At 37.0% G+C, this 21,313-nt stretch overlaps 1 protein-coding gene across 2 annotated transcripts in view; it reads left to right on the top strand.

Moving 5' to 3' along the window:
* The window catches only part of TLK1 (tousled like kinase 1), a 70,255-nt gene extending 53,765 nt beyond the window's left edge, over positions 1-16,490 (top strand). For both annotated transcript variants that reach the window (XM_032989720.2, XM_032989721.2), the window contains exons 13-21: positions 2,529-2,626; positions 5,901-5,982; positions 6,270-6,361; positions 6,448-6,537; positions 7,289-7,458; positions 8,612-8,747; positions 11,259-11,370; positions 11,650-11,757; positions 14,735-16,490. In XM_032989720.2, the coding sequence (XP_032845611.2) occupies positions 2,529-2,626; positions 5,901-5,982; positions 6,270-6,361; positions 6,448-6,537; positions 7,289-7,458; positions 8,612-8,747; positions 11,259-11,370; positions 11,650-11,757; positions 14,735-14,911 (1,065 nt within the window). In that variant the 3' untranslated portion in view covers positions 14,912-16,490. The remainder of the gene's footprint in view (positions 1-2,528; positions 2,627-5,900; positions 5,983-6,269; positions 6,362-6,447; positions 6,538-7,288; positions 7,459-8,611; positions 8,748-11,258; positions 11,371-11,649; positions 11,758-14,734) is intronic.
* The last annotated feature ends 4,823 nt before the right edge of the window (positions 16,491-21,313 follow it).

The raw sequence follows: 21,313 nt of genomic DNA, 5'->3' as shown, positions 1-21,313 counted from the left end.
GTTAAAAAAGTTGTTTAATACCTGAATTCTGTTTTCACCTCTAGCATCAATGCTGGGGTACTCTGTATAAGAAGGAACTTCCTTGAGTAAATGCCAGAGGGGAAATTTGCTATTTCTTAGCAAATCATGTTTTAATATATATGAAAATAATAATAAAAATACAAACTTGCATTTTAATTCTTATGTGCAATACAGATGTTGTCGTTAACTAAGAAAAACAGTTTTGTTATCTTCTTTTTACGTGGCTATATTTCTTCCCTGGTGCTTTTTTGCTGGTTACATTTTTTTTCTTCTTTCCTTCTGCATATGCTGTTTTGCTGTCTGCTCCTCTTCCTTTTCACTCTCCAGATGCTTTCCTGGTGCTCTTATTTTTGGTGCCCTGTACATGCTGCCACCACCAGTTTTCTTTTCCTTCTGCTCCCCAGGAAATTCTTTTCCAGCTAGCAGCTTTGGTCCTGGAGAGAGTCTCTTGTTTTCTCACTTCCTTTTATATAGCAGTGACCTGAGGCAGCTAAGCTGGTTCGTTCTTGCTTAAAGGTATTCACAGCCTTGAGTGTCCTAAATAACAGCTGGAAACAATGCAACCAGCCAGTTCTCTTTGGACTAACATTGACCTATGAACCACATTTTGAGAACCACTGAATTGCATAATATATAAACAAAAAAGCCCAAAAGAGGCATAACTGATGGATTTTTTTTTGATTTTTTTTTTTTTTGTCAGCCTTTGGGAAGAACATAGACAATTGTGTGTGTATAAGTGTGTGGCCTTTTACGGGGGGAGAAGGGCTAGAATTCTTTATAAAGGACTATTCGGTTATGAGGAACTGCATATCATTTCAGGGTACTTGAGAGCTGCAAGGATGAATCTAAATACAAAAAAAAAAAAAAAAAGAGTCTAACATTGTATAAACAGGAGGGGAAAAAAAAAAACCCCTTGACATTATATGTTAGGAAAAACAAATGGTCCACCCAGATCTGCTAGCCAGATTAGTGTTACTTAGTCCAGCTTTTAAATTATTAGGAATTTGATTTTTGTTTTCTGAATGGAGCTTCATCTAATGTCTTGTTTTGGGGTGAGAGGTTTCTTTTCCTTAGCTTATGGGGAGGGATTCAGGATATCCACTGAAATCATCTGGTCCTGACTCCTTAACTTGTTGGAAATGTGGTCATATGATGTGTGTTTTAGATTATATAAATACAGTTGTTGTTTCAGGATGTGGTTTTATGATATACAGTGTTTGGAAATACCAGCTTTACAGCATTTTCTCTCCTCTCTGCTGACTTCTGCCTCCATCCCCTTGTGCCATGACTTGTTGCCCTGTTGCTTTTACCAACATGACCAGGTTGTGCAGTCACAGTATAAATGAGGTTGGAGAACTGATCTAGCTTCCTTCAAAAAGGAAATATGTATCTTTTTGTGTGGCTTGCTCTTTTTTTTTTTTTTTTTTTTTGTATGAAGAAAGAGAAGATTGATTAGTTTTCCAGTTCGGTTCACCACGTGGCTGTACAGAGGCTGTGCCAAAATAACAAGAGATAATGTGGGGCACTGCTTCCACTGGCAATGCTACTAAAAAAAATACATATCAAATGCCAGGCCTTCTTTTTCCTTTTCAGCTAGAATAATTTCATAATTATGAGCTTTCTGGTATGGACTAATTTTGTCTCCCCTTTATTCAGACTTTCAAATTCTAGAGGTACTAGCTCTGAAATCAATACAACCCTTTCTACAGTGTCTTTCAATGAGTATAAGTTTTTCACTTTGAGTATAGATACATAGGTTTTCACAAATTAGGCTTCACGAATTCTTTACTTTTTTAGAGAATCTGAATAAACAACTATTTCGTGTTCTCTAACATGTAGCATAAAGATGAGATAAATTTAAGTGTTAGAATTAGTTAGGAAATGTACTCGTACCTGACATGCTTCTTTTGAAATTGCACTCAAAATCTTAGGCAATACACATTCTGCATTTTTAATTTTATTAAAATATGAATGGAAAAATCTTTTTAAATTAGTTTGGTTTTGGTGTCTTGTATCAACAACTTAAGAATGTTTCTGCTCTAATAACTTATTCTTTTATTTTTTTTTTTAATTTGCACTTCAGCCTCAAAATATTTTAAATGTCTTTTCTAAATTTGTCGGTTTGTACAAAATCTATAACTGCACATATCTCAGTTTTTTCTTCTTTGTACATCAATTTCAGACCGCTTCCCAGATAATTTCTCTCCTTGGCTGAGGTACAAAACCCAGCTGCCTCTCATTTCAAATAGTATCCCTACAGTGCAGAACAAAACTGTGAACATCCCATTACCTGTAGGTTCATGGACAGAAAGGTTCCTTGAAACAGGCTTTCGCCTTGTCTTTCTGAATTTTTCTGGCTTTAAGAGAAAAGCAGTGCTTTCTTCTAGTTCAGCAGGGTTTTGTAATGTAATGTTCCTCCATCACCACTAGTATTGATGCAGGGGTAAAAATATCCTTTTCAAACGGGGAGTAAATGAGCTTTTATATTCCATTCTTTTCATTTGCAGGAGGAAGCTGAAATACAAGCAGAACTTGAACGTTTGGAAAGAGTTAGGAATCTTCACATAAGAGAACTGAAAAGAATAAATAATGAAGATAATTCACAGTAAGAGACTTACTGTCTTAATTTTGCATATCTATTTTTAAAAAAATGCTCTAAAATCACATTTTACCTACAGAAGAGAGGCTCATACATAAATTTTTTCATTGGTTCTCTTTGTTTATATGTCTATTTTAAGCACCAACTTATATATTAAAAAAAAGTAGAATTACTTATAATTTTGTAAAGATATTAGTGGTTTTATTGATTATGCAAGAAATACCATATATACACATTTTACAGTGCAGGAGATCTGAAACTTGCTAGATCATGTTACTAGGCTAAAAAAATACTTGTAAGGGAGCCTAATGCAATCCGCTTAGCTGACCATAATGCAAGAAAACAGCAGGGAGGTTTGATACAACAGCAGCAATTTTGTGATGCTGTTAAAATTAGTTTTGGTTTTATTGCACTGTCATTTCATTCCTGGTATACCTAGTAGGAAGAAGAGAAATGAAAAGTTTTTCATATTATGCTAAATGTTACCTTGTACTTAAGCTTGCATGGCAATATATCATAATGTTAAGTTGTTATTTATTATTAGCTATTACTCTGTAGATTTGAAAGTAATAATTGCAAAACTAAAATTAGCCTGTTTTCCATGTTGGCAAATACAAACACTAACGCTACAGTTTCACCAGCACTTTAAGCTTGCGCTGTTGCTTGAAAGGGACTGGTTCTGCCTATTCCTGACTACTTCCTTATGCCCATGCCCCGTTTACTTTCACATGCTTGTAATGGCATTTCTTTACCGAACCAATGCTGGAAATTGATGCAGGTTATCACCAGCTTTTATGGTTTATCTTTCTGGATTAATTTTAACCCTGGATCTATTTCCTGGTCTAGTTCTTTGCCCCAGTTGCAAAGATGCTTATGCTGCCATGAAGAGAGAAGGCAGCACAAGGGTGGAAAGCAGCCAGGGAGAAGGAGGTGATGCGACTATGCTTCTTTCTGCACTAGTAAATGTTTATGAAACAGTAACCTTAAGACTTCAGGATTATATTTTATTTTTTGCTTTCTAGACACAATAGAATTATATATACACTAGGACTTTTAAACATTAGAGCAACAAGATGTGAAATTGTACTTAACTGTTTTAATGGTCCTCATACCTACCCTGCATAAATACTGAAAATTTTTGTTACTGTGTCACTGTGTGTCACTATAGTGCTAATTGATAGCTAAACTGGTGTTGTCTTTTGCATATGAAAAATAATGGGTGTTAATGTTTACAATTCGATGACAGAATTTTATTTTAAAAATAAATGTCCTACAGCAAATAAGCAAGCAGTTCTTTGCAGGTTAAATGACAACCTTATTTTAATCTTCAGTGTTTTCATTAGAAGAGGGTTGGGTTTTTTTAAATAGTGATCCTTCCACAAAAAAGAATAAATGATGTAGAAAAATGGCAGGCTTGACTATGTAAATACTGTGTATGTGGGGCAAAGAATGTCCAAATTACAGTCCCTGTTGAAAATGGAGCTACAGGACGTGGATGAGCAGAATACTGCAGCTTCACTGCTTAGTTTTTGTAGTCAACATTGATGCATTTTAGGGTACAGAATGAAAAGCTGTAACTGTGTGTGCATGTTTTTGTGGGAGTTTAGACTTGAGTATTTATGAAGTGACCAAGGTGCAGCTTACACTCATAATACAGAAGCAATGAAAGAATTTAGGTCTGTAGCCCCTGCTGTCTTTCCTAACATGTCTTGGCCATTTGATAAGGGAGAGGGTTCTGAAGTGAAGCAGCTCTTGCATCCTGACTCAAACCTTGTTGGGTTTTCAGCTTCCAGCTGTGGTGCAAAATTGAGCCCTCCTTTTTGTTCTAGCAAGATTCCCTTCTACATCTTTCTACCCATGTATGGCCTCCCAAGTGTCCCAAATATAAAGTAGGCAGCACACTCACCTGTTTGGGGTTCCAGCCTTGACAATGAACAGTAGGAAATATTGCCCAGTTTAGAGATAGATAAAGTTGTATGTCTTCATGTGTTCTTTACATCTGCACTGGAATAACAGGCCAAGTTGAGTGTGTGGGATAGGGCTTCCCTGTCTGTGTTCAGCACCCACACGGTGCTGGGGCTGCCATGCCACATGGCATAGCAAAAGCAGCAGTGGAGAGGGAGGGTTTTTAAGGTTCACCAGATTGGCCCTACTAGAAGCATGCATGTAATAGAAGGACCAAGAAAATTCAAATTAAATTTGTTGAGTGTGGTTTTAAAGAATTGGGCTACTGGTTACATGACAACAATAGCCTAATGATGCTACCTCTAAATTTATTGTTCTACACTGAGTGCATTACTTACTGATTATGATTTTTTTAAAATGTCTTTATCATTAAAATATGTATTTTCATAGGGAGGAAAAGGAAAGTTTTTGTATTTAAAAGGGGCATAGTAAGCAAGAATATGCATCTTCCCTCAAATATTTGACTATCTATGACCATACCTCAGAAACCGTAGAGAACTTGGAAGGATGGGTTAACCTACTGGCAGACTAGCTGAAAACACTTCCTTAAAGTTTTCTATGGAATATAATTGGCAGCTGGCCCTAGATTCATGGGTATAGTTGTCTCATCCTTGCACTAGAAATGTGATGAGTGTTCACCTCCCTTCCCCCTGGTTGGATGGAAGGATGTATTTTGTCTTCTGCATGTTTCAGGAGAGAGTATGATCCTCTTCTCTGTCCTGCAACATCATTTTGTGTTTGGAAGGAGTGTTTTCTTCTTGCTTTTGATTAGAGTATGAGCAGATACTCAGTCATTTGGTGTGTTTCCTCCATATTGCTGTTCATTATTTGTTAACTTCTTAATGTTATATAAAATCCATTTTGTTAAAAAGAGGCAGGTATGTACAACAGGTCTGGTAATGTTTCATGTGAAATTGGAAGAATATCATCCTCGTCTGTTCTAGAAAGCTGAATTTTGAGACTTCTCTGAAATTTGTCACAACAAAGAGAGAGCCCTTGTATCGCTTGTACCCTTGTATCTAAGGATGCTTTTCTTATCCTCACAAAAACAGAGAAAAATAATAAAAAGTTTGCCAGAACTGACTGGTTTGTCAATGGTGTTTTGATAGCACTTGTACACTAAATAGTCAAAAGGTACTGAAATTGGCCATGTTGTATAGTTATGTCATAAGGTTACACATGTTGTAATATTGTTCATCATATTATATATTGCTAGTAAAAAGAAAGCTCCATTTGAGAGGTATTACTAAGAGGTTTACATTTTATACTATTTGTCTACCTCAAATAGAATTAAAAGAATTTTTTTTCTTTCGAGATTTAAAGATCATCCCACGTTGAATGAACGTTATTTGTTACTCCATTTACTTGGCCGAGGTGGCTTCAGTGAAGTGTACAAGGTAGGGTGTGTTGGGTCTGCTAAATCTAATGTTAGAGCCATGTATGTTTGTACATTTGATTTTCAGTGGGAGAGAGGGGATCTAAATAAGCAGAAGGATTGTAATGTGGTATACTCTTTAAACACGGATTGAGCAAACTTGGATTAACTCATGGAAGGAGGTAGCATTACAACAGGCTTGTCAATAGACTTGTGAATTACGTGCCAATCTTCTTCCTCTGTTTTTTTGGATGTTATTTTTATCGTCTTCAGTTATAACTTTCCCATATTTGTGGGCTTCTTTTTTAGGCTTTTGATCTTTATGAACAAAGATATGCTGCTGTGAAGATTCACCAGCTTAACAAAAGCTGGAGGGATGAAAAGAAAGAAAACTACCACAAGTAAATATTAATGACTTACGCTTCATATGTTAAATTGAATAGCATTTTATTGATTGTAGAAGGTTAATGTATCCATCTTCTTTTAGACATGCCTGCAGAGAGTATAGAATACACAAAGAACTGGATCACCCCCGGATAGTTAAACTATATGACTACTTCTCCCTGGATACAGATACGTAAGTACATAGTGATACATTTTCTAGAACTTGACAAGGACTTTAGTGCTGTATATTAGATAAACAGAATGAAGAGTATTTGAACAAAAATAATATATTCTTGCTTTCAGCCAAAGCATGTAGGGTTTCCTTAAGGGGACTTAAAACCAAAACATACTATTTGTAGAATTTTGTCTCAGCTAAAGATTGCAGGACTTCTGTAAAATGATGAAAACAGTGTTCTGCAACACCTGACTAGCAAGCCCTACAGGATGTCCTGAGGGTAAGAGAATATGCAGTGCTGTAATGTTTTTGGGCAGAGCAAGGACTGCTGCAGGGGCAGTTCTGAAAGGCTGCTGTAGCTTAGACAAATTTCTAAGACTAAATGACACCAGGAGCATTACTAGCATTAAGTGTAGCCCATGATCACTGGGCTGCACCTCTTTGCATGAAATTGTGTCACATCTTAAGGGATAGTGAATACATTTATCTTTTGAAAAATGTGTCTACATAAATAAGGGGTTTTTTTAACTTAACTTCTCGTCAGTATGAATGCATTTTCTCTTTTGGTGAGTATGAATATTCTTATTGATATCAGTTTTCATAAGCTAATAGATATGCTATGTGTTCTACTAACAATTTCATTCATATAATTTAATATTCAAGAAGCCGTTCTTAAACTTGCCAGTATCAAGCTAGGTTGTCATACCTCCATTTCTGATTGTGCAGTTTGGTATGTTATTTAATTTTGTCTCTCTGAATTCTACCCTAGGTTTTGCACGGTGTTAGAATACTGTGAAGGCAATGACTTGGATTTCTATCTCAAGCAGCATAAATTGATGTCAGAGAAGGAAGCTAGGTCCATTGTAATGCAAATAGTAAATGCACTACGGTATCTCAATGAGATCAAGCCCCCTATTATACACTATGATCTTAAACCAGGTAAATGAGGAATGTTACAATTGAAAAGTGTCTTTTTTTTTTTAATCCTTTCTTTTGTTTGTAGTTCATGCCTGAAAATCAGGCTTACTGTAAACAACTGAAAAAAGTCTGTACTTTTTCTAGTTTTATTGCCAAAATCCATCTGTCTTTTCTTTGGAAAAATGTTTGTCGTAACTTTTCTACTTTGTATTATTTTGATTTGAATTTGTAGAAAAAGGTCACACACCACATGGATACATATATTGGTATTTAGCAATATAAACAGGTAATAACATTAGTTGGCTCAATCCTGTCTGACTGTGGAATGCTGATGTGTAAATAATTTTCCCCTTATGTGTTTCTTAGCCTGTAAAGGATTAAAACAGGTAATCAATCACTTTCAGCACCCCAGCATAAAGTGCTTAAAAACAGGACTTAGAAGTTCTCTTTACAATGAATAATAATCATTGTCATAAATGATGTGTTCTGTCTGGGGTCCATGGCTTGTGTTTTACCACCTTGCATGTATGAAGCTTGTATTCTTCCTGTACTTTAATCTGCTACACTTCCAAGTGTGGGGTTTCTAATGTAACTCTTAGTACCCACCTGTTTGCTTGCTGCTGTGTAGTAAGTTCTTACAGATTTCTCACGTATTATGGAATTGTGCAGAATGTATTCTTACTCTCATTAGTTTTTGTTCTTAGAGGAGCTACATCAAATAACTTTTATATCAAGAAATTATTGTACAACTTTAACACATGGAATAAGATTTGTAGTATTGCAGTAATTTCTTGGCACAATTCTGTGGCATACATAAGCCCTGAAACCTGTAGTGAAGGATTTGTTCTGGGCAGAAAAATATTGAAACTTCATTGTAACAGGTATACTGCTGCATTTTGGTGTTTTCTTAATACATTTTGGTGTTTCCCCGTTGTCTAGCCAGCTCCCAGCTGAGGGAGCCATTTCAGATGATGATGATGATGATAACCTAGAGAGTCCTGAGACTGCACTGAAATGTGTCATAGTCAAGTTAATCTAGACTTGAGGTTATAAAGATGATGTAAAGTTGTGACTTAGCCCTCATGAAGTTAGATGTTCCTGAAAAAATAATCTGGTTTTGAAAATAAATCATTCTGTTAGGTTTTTTGAGGTAATTTTTTTTTTTCCTGGATAGGTAATATCCTTCTTGTAGATGGAACAGCATGTGGAGAAATAAAAATTACTGATTTTGGCCTCTCCAAAATAATGGATGATGATAGCTATGGTGTGGATGGAATGGATTTAACTTCACAGGGAGCAGGAACTTACTGGTAATGTCTGGTTTGATTTTTTTGTTGTTGCTGTTGTTGTTGTTGTTTAGACTCTGGGTCATTGTTCAGATTTCATAAATGTTCTCTTATAAAGCCAATTTGGAGAGAGAGCTATGATTAAAAAGCTAAACATGATGACAAAGATTTTTGTGCAGTACTGTGAATATTGATATTCCCAAATGTTAGAATCGTAACATAACAAGGTAAGAGAGTGTGAGAGCGTTTTGTTTATTTTTATATATATATATATATATATCTAAAAATGTGGAGATCATCACTATGATTTAGAAACACGGTTTTCCTGAAGAAGCAGGTGTTTAATCTTTGGCTGCAGGTGGTTGAAGACGTTTGACAGAGCTATGATGATTAAGTGTGGGTGCTTAGTTCTTGGAAATCTTAGAGCAGGGATTACCAGCAGGTAATGTCCTTAAGACAAAAGAGTATTTACTCTTCCATCCTAAAGGTTAGTGACAGCTCAGCAGCTGTGATTTGTTTTCTCTGTGCACTTGCATGCTTGTCCAAAAACCTGAAGTTTTAGAGCTGCCTACAGAACAGAATGACAATAAGCATTTCACTGCTTACAGAAGAGCTGTTTCTAGAACGTGCTCTCTAAAAATGCAGCTTCTTCATGGCGTGGTAGCTCTTTGAGACTGGGTGCATGGTAGCTGTGCCAGGCTGGATGGAAGAGAAAGCCTATATTGACCAGGTTGTTACTTGTGAATTAGGTTGCTCTTTCTCTCCTCATTCAGCCTATAGTCAGGAGCTGAAACCTAACACCAAATGGAGAAGCCAGTGTCATTCTCATTTGCTCTGCAACTTTTCCCATATTCGGAAGTTGCACTTAATAAAGTTTTTACCTTTTCCTTCAGATTTTTTAGAAAAGAAAACACATATACTGTTGCACAAATACCAGTGTGCACATGCTGTGAAAAGGTGATTATTCAAGTTGAAGCATTTTAGAAGTGTTAGGCTTTTGCTACTCTTTTTAATGCTTTGCATAGTTAAACACCAGTTTAAATCTTTTATTGCAGGAATGTATGTCAAAAAATTTTGGCCTTTGGATTTCATCTAAAGTGCCACAGGCACTAGCAATGCTGTAAACTAGATGAAAAAATGTCTGTGACCATTATAGGCTCACAATGAATCTCCATGTTTCTAATTCACACTTTCTCAGAGCCCAAAGTCTTCATTAAGGCGGGAAATATTTTGACTGAGTTTGAGGTGGGAGATGAGACTGTTTAGAGCATATTGCATAGACTGTCAGCAGTATGGTCCTGGAAGGGATTTTCTCAGTCACCAGGTCTAGTTACCTGCCTTTCCAGGCAGTTAGGTCACATAATCTCTTTTGTAAACTTACAGACATTTGTATTAAATATAGTTAGTGTTTTGTACCCAGTAATCTTATTTGAAGTATGTTCCGTAACCTCAGTTCTCTGATCATTAGAAACCTAATCCTCTAATTTACAGACTCTGTTTATTTGTGGCCAGTTTATACTTGTTTGTTCCTGTGCCAACTCTGTCCTCGCTGAAGTAGATTGTTTCCCTTCCTAATACTTGCTCCATGGTGTTTTTATAGCCTCTTTTTTCCCCTGAATTGTAGGCTCTCCATTCTTCAGAACATTTTAGTGGCTTTCTTTTCACTTGCATCACTTTAAGCTCATTTTTCTTGATTGTTGGAATCAGAATTGTACACGAGTATTTCAGAAGCGATTTTGTGATACTGTGTGAAATTCATATTTGTGTTGCATTCTTATATCATTTTTCTGCTTATTTCCATTTCCACAAATATTTCTTCAAAAATTCTTTTAAAGCCTTATATGCTGTTGATGCAAGACTATCTGGGCTGTAGTTGCTCTAATAGCCTCTATGCCTTTTTCAATTTTAGATATTACAGTCAATAATACTTAACTGCTCCCATATTGATACGTTTTTGGATGTTTTGTTGTATTTTTTAAAGGAGGTTCCATTTCACCAGTTCTTTCGTAATTCAGGAATGGCACAGGAACTTCCTCAACTTTCATCTCTTTATGTATGGCTTCTTGCAGATTATAGAAATGGAGATAGCAATCACCTTTGTCTACCACGGACCCCTCTGGTTAACATATCATTCTTACTAAAAATTTAGGTTAAGGGTCTTTAAGCCATATCTGCATTATCTTTGACTCCTAACTGGGTCTTGCTGTAAAATGCCCTATATGGCTTTCATCTTTTCTTCTCTGATAGATAGAGAAGTTTCATACTTAACCTAGGATCCCAATTGAAAAAAAAAAAGTGGTAATTGATGATTTAAGTAAAGAGTGTTAGCACCCTCTATTTGACTGACTGACTGTACAAAAAACTGTAATGTCAGTTTTGATGGGTGTGCAAGATGTTGGAATGTGTATTGTGAGGCCACTGTACAGTTGTCAAAAGATCAGAGATATCTATGTGCATTGTTTGTATAATTTGAACAAGTTCTAGTGACTCCATACATCTACGTGCAGACACTGAGATGCATGTTTTGTTTTCCAGGTACTTGCCTCCAGAGTGTTTTGTAGTTGGCAAAGAGCCACCAAAGATTTCTAATAAGGTTGATGTATGGTCAGTTGGAGTAATCTTTTTCCAATGCCTTTATGGTAGAAAGGTAAGGAAAATGTTATTTGAAAATACCAGAGTAAATGTCTGTTTCCAGTAGACTGTGAATTATAAAGACACAAATCTACATGGAAAATTACTTGTGCTACTTTTTGATAGTGTGCATTAGTATCACAAGAAATGTGGAAAATCTTGACTGAAACTTTTTTATTTGCAGAATGATTAGCAGTTTGTATTAACACTGCAGCAACTTACTATAGCATAAATATTTATGAAATCAAAGCAGTTGGATAACTTTCATGAAGAAAATCATGTGCTTATTTTTCAGCCATTTGGCCACAATCAATCACAGCAAGATATCTTACAAGAAAATACAATATTAAAAGCCACAGAAGTTCAGTTCCCCGTCAAACCTGTTGTAAGCAATGAAGCCAAGGTAACTTTTATATGATCTCTATGTAGCAGTTAATACACTCATCATAAAGGATGCAGCTGTAAAATTGCTGTTAACTTAATACTGTGGGATGTAGTAACTGAACATGTAGGAAAGCATAATGGAGGACTAGTGGTTTGATGTTTTTATTTAAGCAAACATACTCTGGGACTTTTCAAAATCATATACTTCAAAGTAAGGCTATATATATATATATATATATATTCCAGAAATTTGCAAGTGGTTTTAAAGTAGGCCGCCTCAAAAATTGTCTGCTTTGCTTTTTCCCAGAGGACCTTATGTGTCTCACTTAGGCTGTCTCACTAGAAGTTCTTGTGAAATACTTCTGCTAACAGTAACAACCTCTTTCTGAAAATAGTGAATGTTATTCTCTGCAGCCTGATTGGCTTGAAGAACTATTCGACTACTAAATACCCGGAGGGATATGCCTGCTAACAGTCTTCCCCTTGAAATATCATAGTGTGTGTATATTAACTCAAAGCTGAGTTATAGACATAAATTCTTAAGATTAAGAATCTCTAAGATATGTTGATGCTGATTCAGGAAATAAGACTGACAAAGCAGTTGATCTACCATAAAGGTGTGGATGGTAGTGTTTCCTGTATTTAAAAATCTTATTTTGGAACATCTGTAGTATCAAATTCATCTCCACAGACTAGCTATTCAGAAACAGATTAAGGTAGTTTCCCAAATGATTGCTGCTGTGAGCATCCATAATGCAAATCCAATTCGTGAATACAGAAGAAAACATTATATGTGTGTTACTTGTTTGTAAAACTGTACCAATTTTTGAAAGATATATTCATGGCCAGATGCAATAGAGATGTGCTCATTGAAAAAAATGCCAAGATAGAATGCCTATTCAAGTTTCAGCAACTAATGAAACACTTAGATTTGGGACACAAGCTGTAAAAAATTTGGGATATTAAGATTCAGCTTCTAAAGATTAAAAGGAGAAGAAACCTATTTCTAGAGGCTGTAACTTCCCAAGAAAATAAGTCTTTTGGGTACACAAACCTGCTGTTACAATTTATGGTACATTCCTATCGGTTATATTTTCTAAAAGCAGTGCTAGTGAGCAAGTTACAGTTGAGGTTATGAAAATTTGTTTGAAGAATTGGGGTTTTTGTTTGCTGTTTTTGTTTTTTCACCCCCGCCAATTATGTCTCTTGAATTCAGTTGGCAAATACACATCATATACCTGATAACATTACATGCTAACAGTTTATCCCTGTCTTTTAACTTTGCATTTCATTGTCATTAGTAGTTTTTTCATAGAGGATGTCAGTAAAGAGTAGACAGTTCAGCATGGAGAATTGGCAATTTATTTTATGTTCTCTGTATATTTCATCTTGTGTTTGTTTGTTTGAAAGACTAAAATAAACTTTCAGTGTTCTCCACTCTTATTAACATTGTCACGATAGCTGTAAGAGAGAGGGAGAAATTATCCTCTGATGGAAATACTATAAAACAATTTCAGACTAAATTGTAAATTCAGACCATTTATGATGACTACTTAGAATCCAAATTGTCTTTCAGATTTATAGGCCTGGCAGTTGGAAAAGAACAGCTTGTAAACTGAAATTCTGATTTGGAAAACGTGGAAATTAAATAAATATGGAACCTGAAATGACACTGTTAGCTAGATTACAGGCTGTAACCGTCCTTTTCTCCTCTTCACTTTTTCTGACTTCGTGCAGTGTTCTCCTTTGCATCGCAGTAATGTGTCTGCAGTGCCACAGAATCATCAAGTATTTCACAAACATTTTACACACAAACTTACTCTGAGGAACTTGCAAACAACTCTTAATAATTAATTGTTTATGAAGGATTTACTGTGAAGAATATGATTAAAATCCACAGTGTCCAAGAACATATGAATATATATTAACAGATATGCACGATTTTTATTTTATACCTTGTTCATGCTGGATACGTGAATTGTAGAAGTAAATTCTAAAAGGTCTCTTTGGAACTTGCATCACAGATTTTTTTCCTTTAATCTCCAGTTTTTAATTGGAGCAAAGAACAAACAGCTGAACAGATTTATCAAAGAAAAGATATGTAATTCTTTTAAATTAAGTAATGATGTGCTACTCAGTTCTGTAGCAATAATAAGGATTTTCTATCATTAAATGTTGAAGCCCAAGCTCTCAGGAGACCAAATGTTCTGTGTATGCTGAACATAAGACTTGACTGAAACATTGAGCACAAAATGATTGGCATATATCGTATGGACCTAAACGTAAGATAACATAGTGTCTTAAGAACAGTCCGGAAGCTAGCTACAGAATTCTTCAATTGATTAGGTATTTTTAAGCATATGGGATTGAGTTTTATCTGGGAAAGGAGTTCCATCAAGGTAGTGGCTTCCTAAACAGTCTGTTAGTTATTTAATCACTTTTGAATACAGAAACCACCATTGTCAAATTTCACATTTTGCTCTAGTCTGTCATGGCACATCTGGTAATGCCTGTTTTCAAGGGTCAACTAAAGCATTGAAATTCTGTCCCTGCATCTTCTATATAATCTTCTTCTACTGCACAGCTGAATGGCTTTAGAAGCTCCATGGAACCCCTTTCTGTTTTTTCTGTCCTCTGACATTTGCTTCTGGTTTTTACTAGGTTGTTCAGGGATGACACATGCAGAATTCTAACTGTGTGAGATGCTGGTATTTTAATTGTAAATACAGTTCCTAAGCATGGAAATATGTATTTGAAGTGTGATTATTTGAAGCCAATTTGCTGATTTTTTTTGTTGTTGTTGTTTTTAACCCCTGCTGTGACATTACATTTTGCATTGGACTCAGTAGTAGAATGTTACACTGTTATTTGAATTGAATTACATAAGAACAAGAATTTGTTTAGAAACTAGTTCATCCAGGAGGACATGCATATTTGCTTCTAAGCAGACATAATTATTTGGAATGGTATTCTAGCTTTTTACATTTCTTTTCTAGGCCTTTATCAGACGCTGTTTAGCATACCGAAAAGAGGATAGATTTGATGTCCACCAGCTGGCTAATGATCCTTATCTTCTCCCTCATATGAGGAGATCAAATTCTTCAGGAAACTTGCATATGACTGGGCTAGCAGCATCCCCTACACCACCTACTTCAAGCATTATTTCTTACTGAAATTTCTCCAACCAAGGAATGGCATGATACCTTTGTGTAGTTTCCAGATGCAGACTTGAGCTTAAAAGCATTTGAGTGTTTTTACACAGGACAAGTTTGATAACTCTGTTTTCAGACTGAAGTCCTCCTACATAGTGTCATTTGTATGATTGGAATGGATCATGGACTGTGAATAAATGTACCCTTTTGAGAAACACCTTTAAACATTGAAGTATGACACTGCCTGTTACGCACTAACAGGTATACTGTGTTTAAGACTGAAGAAAAGGTTTTTAGTTTTTTCTGGGGAACATTGTAAATAATCTTTTTAATACTTAAAGTACATTTGGTTGATACTGGAAAGTTCTAACATGAAGGGTAGTTTTTCATTATTTAAATAAAAAAGGGTGAGCAAATTTGAAAACACAGGAAAAATTCCGTGCCTGGTTATAAACTAAATAAACTGCCATCTTTCCAAGACACTGACTGATCTTTTGAAACCAAAGTAAGGAGTGTGAGAGGGTCAAAGATATGTTCTGTATCAGATTCCTCAGATAAAATTGTAGTATTTTATTTGGCAACTCAGGCTAGTACCTCCAAAAATGTGGTGGTATTTCACTGAATTTAGATTGGAAGGGTGATATGGAATTCCTGGTACTTACTTCGCAAATAGATTGCTAATTTTGAAATCTGCTCAATTTTATAAAAATACTATACTTGCTGTGGTATTGAAATGTGAAACTTTCCAGGCTTTTGATAAAAGCAAGCAACAGTATGAAACCAAATGCAAACAGGTCATGTATAATGTTCTATGCAGGAATAATGATAAATTCCCTTCTAGCTCTATTGTAAATTGTTGTACAGATGTCACATTTTCAGTTAAATTTCAGCAACTTATTCCTGTACAAATGTTTAAAGTATGGCTTTTTCTAATTGGATATTGTATTTTTTTTAAGTCTCCCTCAAGCCGCTTTTAATTGCTGCTAAATGACGTTGCTTTTACTTTTGCTAAAGAATCAAATGACCTCCTTAAGGTGCAAGTCAACTGTACGTTATAGAGAGATTAAGAGTAGGTAATTCATTAACAATCAAGGCATGTAAAACAGATCTGTGTTGGCAATATACAGTACAGTTCTTTAAGTCAGTTTATTGCGTTCTCGACCTGCAGAGCGCATTGATACTACATGTAGAAGTTGCTCATGGTTATTCTCTATTTCTGGAAGTTCCTATCAACAAGGAAATGTTTCCTGTGGCTTGTACAGATATTTTAAAATGTGAAACATTTTCTAACTGCCTTGTATGGTAGAAACTTATTTTTCAGAACAGTGTATCTCTCTCCCATTCACTATTCTTTTTACTATCCCGTTCTTGATGCTGAATACCTATATGTAATTTTGTCCATGTTGCAGAAGAAGGAGGCTGTATTACTACAGGTTTTCATTTAGTATTGTACAGTTAAACTGTTGCTCTTGTTTCTGATGTTGCAAGCCATTTTGTTTTCATTGTATATAAAGAAACATTAACTGTCTCTTTAAGATGCTGCTGAAATTGTAGAGAATGTAGCCAAAACAGTAATAAACAATGACAGTTGAAATTTAAAGGTTTTCATTGCATGTTTTTGCATTTCAGCAACGGGCAAATCAACTAACCATATCACTGAGCTGCACTTACCTATTTAAAGCACACTCTCTTTAATTACAAACAAAAGGCCAATAATAGAATAATAAATTTAAGTAACATTAGAGGTAAAAGGGGAGTATTCCGTGAAACTTAAAACATCTGTTGTAATGAAGTAACCAAAACATCATTTCACTGAATAGACCTCACAGAAACAACTTTTTAAGTATTTCAGTAGGTCATTCTAGAATTCCTTAACGGTAGAATAAAATTAGCTCACAGAATAAAATTAGACTCAAGTAGTGCCTCCTTCTGCCTTACATTACACCAGAGCACTGGAACTGCATCCTTTTCACCATCCATAACACAAGACTGGGTGCACAGTTCAAGAAGAATGTGCCATAACTGTAGGCTCACATTAGATTTCGTTCCTTCTTATTCTGCATGTGTCAATATCAGAAGATAAATCAAATAATGTTTTGCTTAAGTAAAAGATGTACGATTGTGTTAACTGTATTTTTATTTATATGGCATGTATTATGGTTACCTCTAGTAAAGGAAAGTTTGGCAATATATTAGAGAACTACCTAAGTAACTGGAAATTTTACAGCTATCTAAGACTAAGGGGGTTTATGCATTGCACTAATTATGCACAGACCTGTTTTTCCTATTGTTAGCATCTAGGAAAGGGCTGTTGTGGCTGAATACATGGCACTTGCTCCAGCTTTACAAATACACATTTCTGAAACCTAAACACTCACTTCGATCAAAGCTTCATACAGAAATGTATGAAAGAAAAGGAGATTCACCATCTCATCATTTGAATCAAAGATGTGAGGTTTTTACCTCCAATACACACAATTGTGTTTGTGTTAGCATCTTACAGTACTGTTAATAAAAGCTTTGTATCTCCACATGGAGTCATTCTGCGGTCACAAGACGACATGTGAGTTTGGTGCCTGGTATCCAGCAATTCGTGCTTGGGATAGAAGTACCCTGGAGGCTGAGTCTAGAAGCCCAAGTTACTGCGGCTGGTGGAGGAATGCTGATCCAATCCTAGGTAATTCATGCATCGGTCATTCAGTCTGTATTTCATGCACATTTTACTAATTTCATCACGTGTCATCCATCACTAGATTTCCTAAGGTCTCTTCTGTCTTAGCAGCAAGTGGACAAAAGGAATGAAGTTAAGCTTCATCAGGCAGTTTTTAACAAACCTTGGAAATAAAAGGCTTCCTTTAAATTCATAAATACTTGAAAATTTCTGTATTTACTGGAAGATGCTGAAATATTACATTGCTGTATAATTAAAAAAAAATCCTATGTATGAAACAGAGGTGACTGTAAGAGTAGTTCTGCATTTTTAACTATGATTGTAGTGCTACAGATCATTGTAGCCAGAGTGAACAATGGTTGGCTTGTTTCTGGAAAACCACCATGTTTTGGCACTATTTTATTTATGTTTGTACTGAAGTTGTTCAGATTTCAGTGTGGAACATTATTCACCATTAACTTGATCTATGCTAGTTGATAGATACTGTTTTCATGTAGGCTAGTTAATATTTTAATTTTCTAAAAAGTGCCCTTAACACTCACAGTAAGACTGGAAGGGCATCGCAGTCTGGCCAGCTGCCCAAGTGCTACTGACAGCACACACTATGGCTATGAGCAAACCACTGCATAATTAGAGAGGCTTTCAAAAGCCCACAAAGCTGGGAGCCCTCTCGGTATGCGAGTCACGGGCACGCGAGGTGCCGAGCCGTGGCTGAGGGGTCCTCTGTGCCGCCAGGACCCCGCGTGGGAGCCGGGGGCTGCCAATGATGGCCTGAGCAGGTGACTGGCTAAGGTGTGCTTTAAAATGAGCAAGCTCTGGAAAGGAAAACATGCCCTGGGATTTGAAGCATCCTGGGTGCTCCTGCTCCAGGTTTGCCATCTTCCTGAATGTGAAGAAACCATAAGTCTGAGGTAGGGCCACCAGCCCGGCCAGGCCTGTCCTCCCCATCCCGTAGCTGTCCTGGCCAGGCAGGACACAGCACAGCCAGTTTGGGGAGCAGGTGCAGGTCCTCAGTAGTGCTGCTTCTCCAGTCTTGCTCTGGGTGTCAGCTCTGCTGGGGCTGAAGCTGCTCCTGTTGCAGCATGGAGGAGCTGAGGGGCCCTGGCTGGGCAGGAGGTGGCAGCCAGCCCCTCGTCTGCCGCCATGTTTTCTGCAGAGGACTCAAACACTGAGGGACACTGCTTGGTGGAAGAGGCCACCAGGAAGGGTGAGAGATGTCTCTGGGATATTTATTTCTCTTCAAAGAGCCCCTGGGACTTGCTGGTCTCCTCCAGAAGTGGGACATTGCGTTGGGAAGGGGGACTGGGGAGACCGGCCTGGTGGGGGGAGCTGGGCAGGGTGTTGGGGCAGGGACAGCCTCAAAATTTGGAGGCAGAGTGGTGAAAGAGCCTCCCAATTTCAGTGGCTGAAAATTCAGTCTCACAATTGCTGTTGTATTATTTAAAAGTATTTTTTCTACATATCGAATGCTGGCAGAGGGAGGACTCTAGTTTCACAGGTGAGGGGTGCCTGGCAGCATGAACTGACAGTGTTTCGCTGTTGTGGTCTCACACTCTGTGTGCCTGCAGGCCCATCACGTCTGTCTGCTGTCATGTCACCAGGACCAGGGCATTGTCATTTCCAGAGTCCCAGCATGATCCTGCTGTGGCCTTCAGAGTGTAAATACCTCTCCTGAGGCCTGGAGCATAGCTGGCTCCAGGCAGCTATGCACTGTAGAGTTGAGGACTGTGTTGTGTTTGTAGGAAAGGTAAGACTGCAAATATTTTCAGAGTGATAAATAATCCAGCAATTTTATGTCTTTCTGACTACAGATTGATTAAAGGAGTAAAAGAGCTCCTGCTGAGTCACCAATATGGGGGCCTGGCATTACATACCTGACACCTGAGGCAGATGTATTTCCAGGTGCCTTTTCCAAAAACAAAACAGGTTTTGCTTGGTCATTAATCCTTACTAGTCAAGGGTCCCTGAAGAACTCTTTAGTCTCTTTCAGTACCTAAGTTTGGCTCAAGTTTACTTATATCCTGACAAATCTGTCCATCTTATTCTTAAAAATGCCCATCAGTGGAGGCTGCATTGCTTATTCAAGCAATCTACTCCAGTTTTTCCTAGCATTCTCGCTGCTTATTAAGCCTATTATTTCCAGTGGCATGCAGAACAGTTCTCTCCCTTGTGTAGTACATGAGCGTTGATTTCTGTGCAGCCTCCGTGTATTTAATTTTGAACTTCATGCATGCTTCTTGAGTATCCTTTGGAGTTAAGATTATTATCCTCTGAACAAGTGAGGTTATTGCATTATTTATTTCAGGTATTCAACTCTCAATAGAATGTTAGGAAAACTTTTGCTGTTGAAAAAATTAATTTTTTCTATTTTGCTCTAAGTAATTGAGTCATCTTGCAATCTTTTCATTGTGCTATGTTTCCTAAGACAGTAAAATTTTGTGCATAAATCAAGGAAAAATGCTTTCCCTAGAAACCTCATTTTGTAGTGTCTCTAGAGCTAATCAGGTATCATAAGAAATTACATGATGTTTGAATTTCAGAATCCTCTTGAGCAAATCTGTGGGTATCTTCTTCTGTGCATCATTAAAACATGCACAGGGACTTTCTGTTTAAAAAGTGATGGAGATCAAAACTGCATTTGCTGTATCCTCAGAGGATGTGCTACCACCAAGTCAGTTAGCCAAGTAAGGTGTTTTCTTGCTCTCATGTGGAAGCTATGCCACGGTATTCAGCAATGCACAACTCTGCAGCTCAGTGAAAAAAGTCTTTCCTGGGAAAAGAATGCCATGGCCTCAGCCTCGAGACCAGTATTGTTTCTGTAGTCTGGCAGTTGTGCTTTCAGTGTAGAAAATATAAGCAATCCCGGGACATCACCCTCGTATTCGCTGTTACTCTTGGGAAAACTGTTTACCCATACACAGAGTTCGAATCAGTTTTGCAGGTGACGTGGGGTTGTGGCTTCCTGTTATTTTTAGTATTGATGCACACAAGGGTTGCATAATTGCTCCCTTCACTGAGACTGGAATGAAGGTCCTTAGCAGAGTCATTGACTTCAGTAAGGTCTGGGAGCAGCTATAGCTCAAAGAGACAGAAGCATGATCCAGTGCTTCAGTGCTTGGAAGTGCCTGTCAGTACCTTGCTGAATCAATATCAAAATCAAGTTTATTTTTGATGTTGAGATTCTGAAATATTAATGGCTTAGGACAGAAGGAAAGGAGTCTTTATGCACTCTCAAATCCACTTCTAAATGTTGTTTCCTAATAGAGATCTATGATAATTTTAAAAATCAATTGTATGTGTTTTTATGAAAGGCAGTACATTATGTTAAATACCCTGGCTGTGTGTACAAGCATAAGGTTTATTTTCTTGATGATTCTAGTTGAAGGGATAAAAGTGCCACACACATCTACAAGTCCAAGGCTTGTATATAATACATGCAGAGATGATAATTTCAGATTGTAGTACTCCTAGGTAGGATCTGGCAGTATGTGTTTCCTATTGCCCAAATGCCTTTTAACCTGAATTTATATATTGTCTGTACAACTTTCACTGCAATGGAATAACTGGAACCGGGACATGTGCAGAATGAGAACCTGTGATGCTTAAATATGCATCTTCCAGACCTCAGGCATTGGTTTTGCAACGTCTAGGACAGCTGGACTGGTGCTGTGTTCAGAAGTGCTCCAGTATGTGACCATGCAGTCATAGTCCATGATGTGTGGAGGATGCATTCCTGAAGCATGCAATAGTTA

This window comes from Tyto alba, unplaced genomic scaffold (assembly GCF_018691265.1).
Source record: "Tyto alba isolate M040663 unplaced genomic scaffold, T.alba_DEE_v4.0 Super-Scaffold_7, whole genome shotgun sequence".
Lineage (NCBI taxonomy): Eukaryota > Metazoa > Chordata > Aves > Strigiformes > Tytonidae > Tyto > Tyto alba.
The sequence above is the reverse complement of the archived record's forward strand: the minus strand, read 5'-3'. Positions and strand labels throughout refer to the sequence as shown.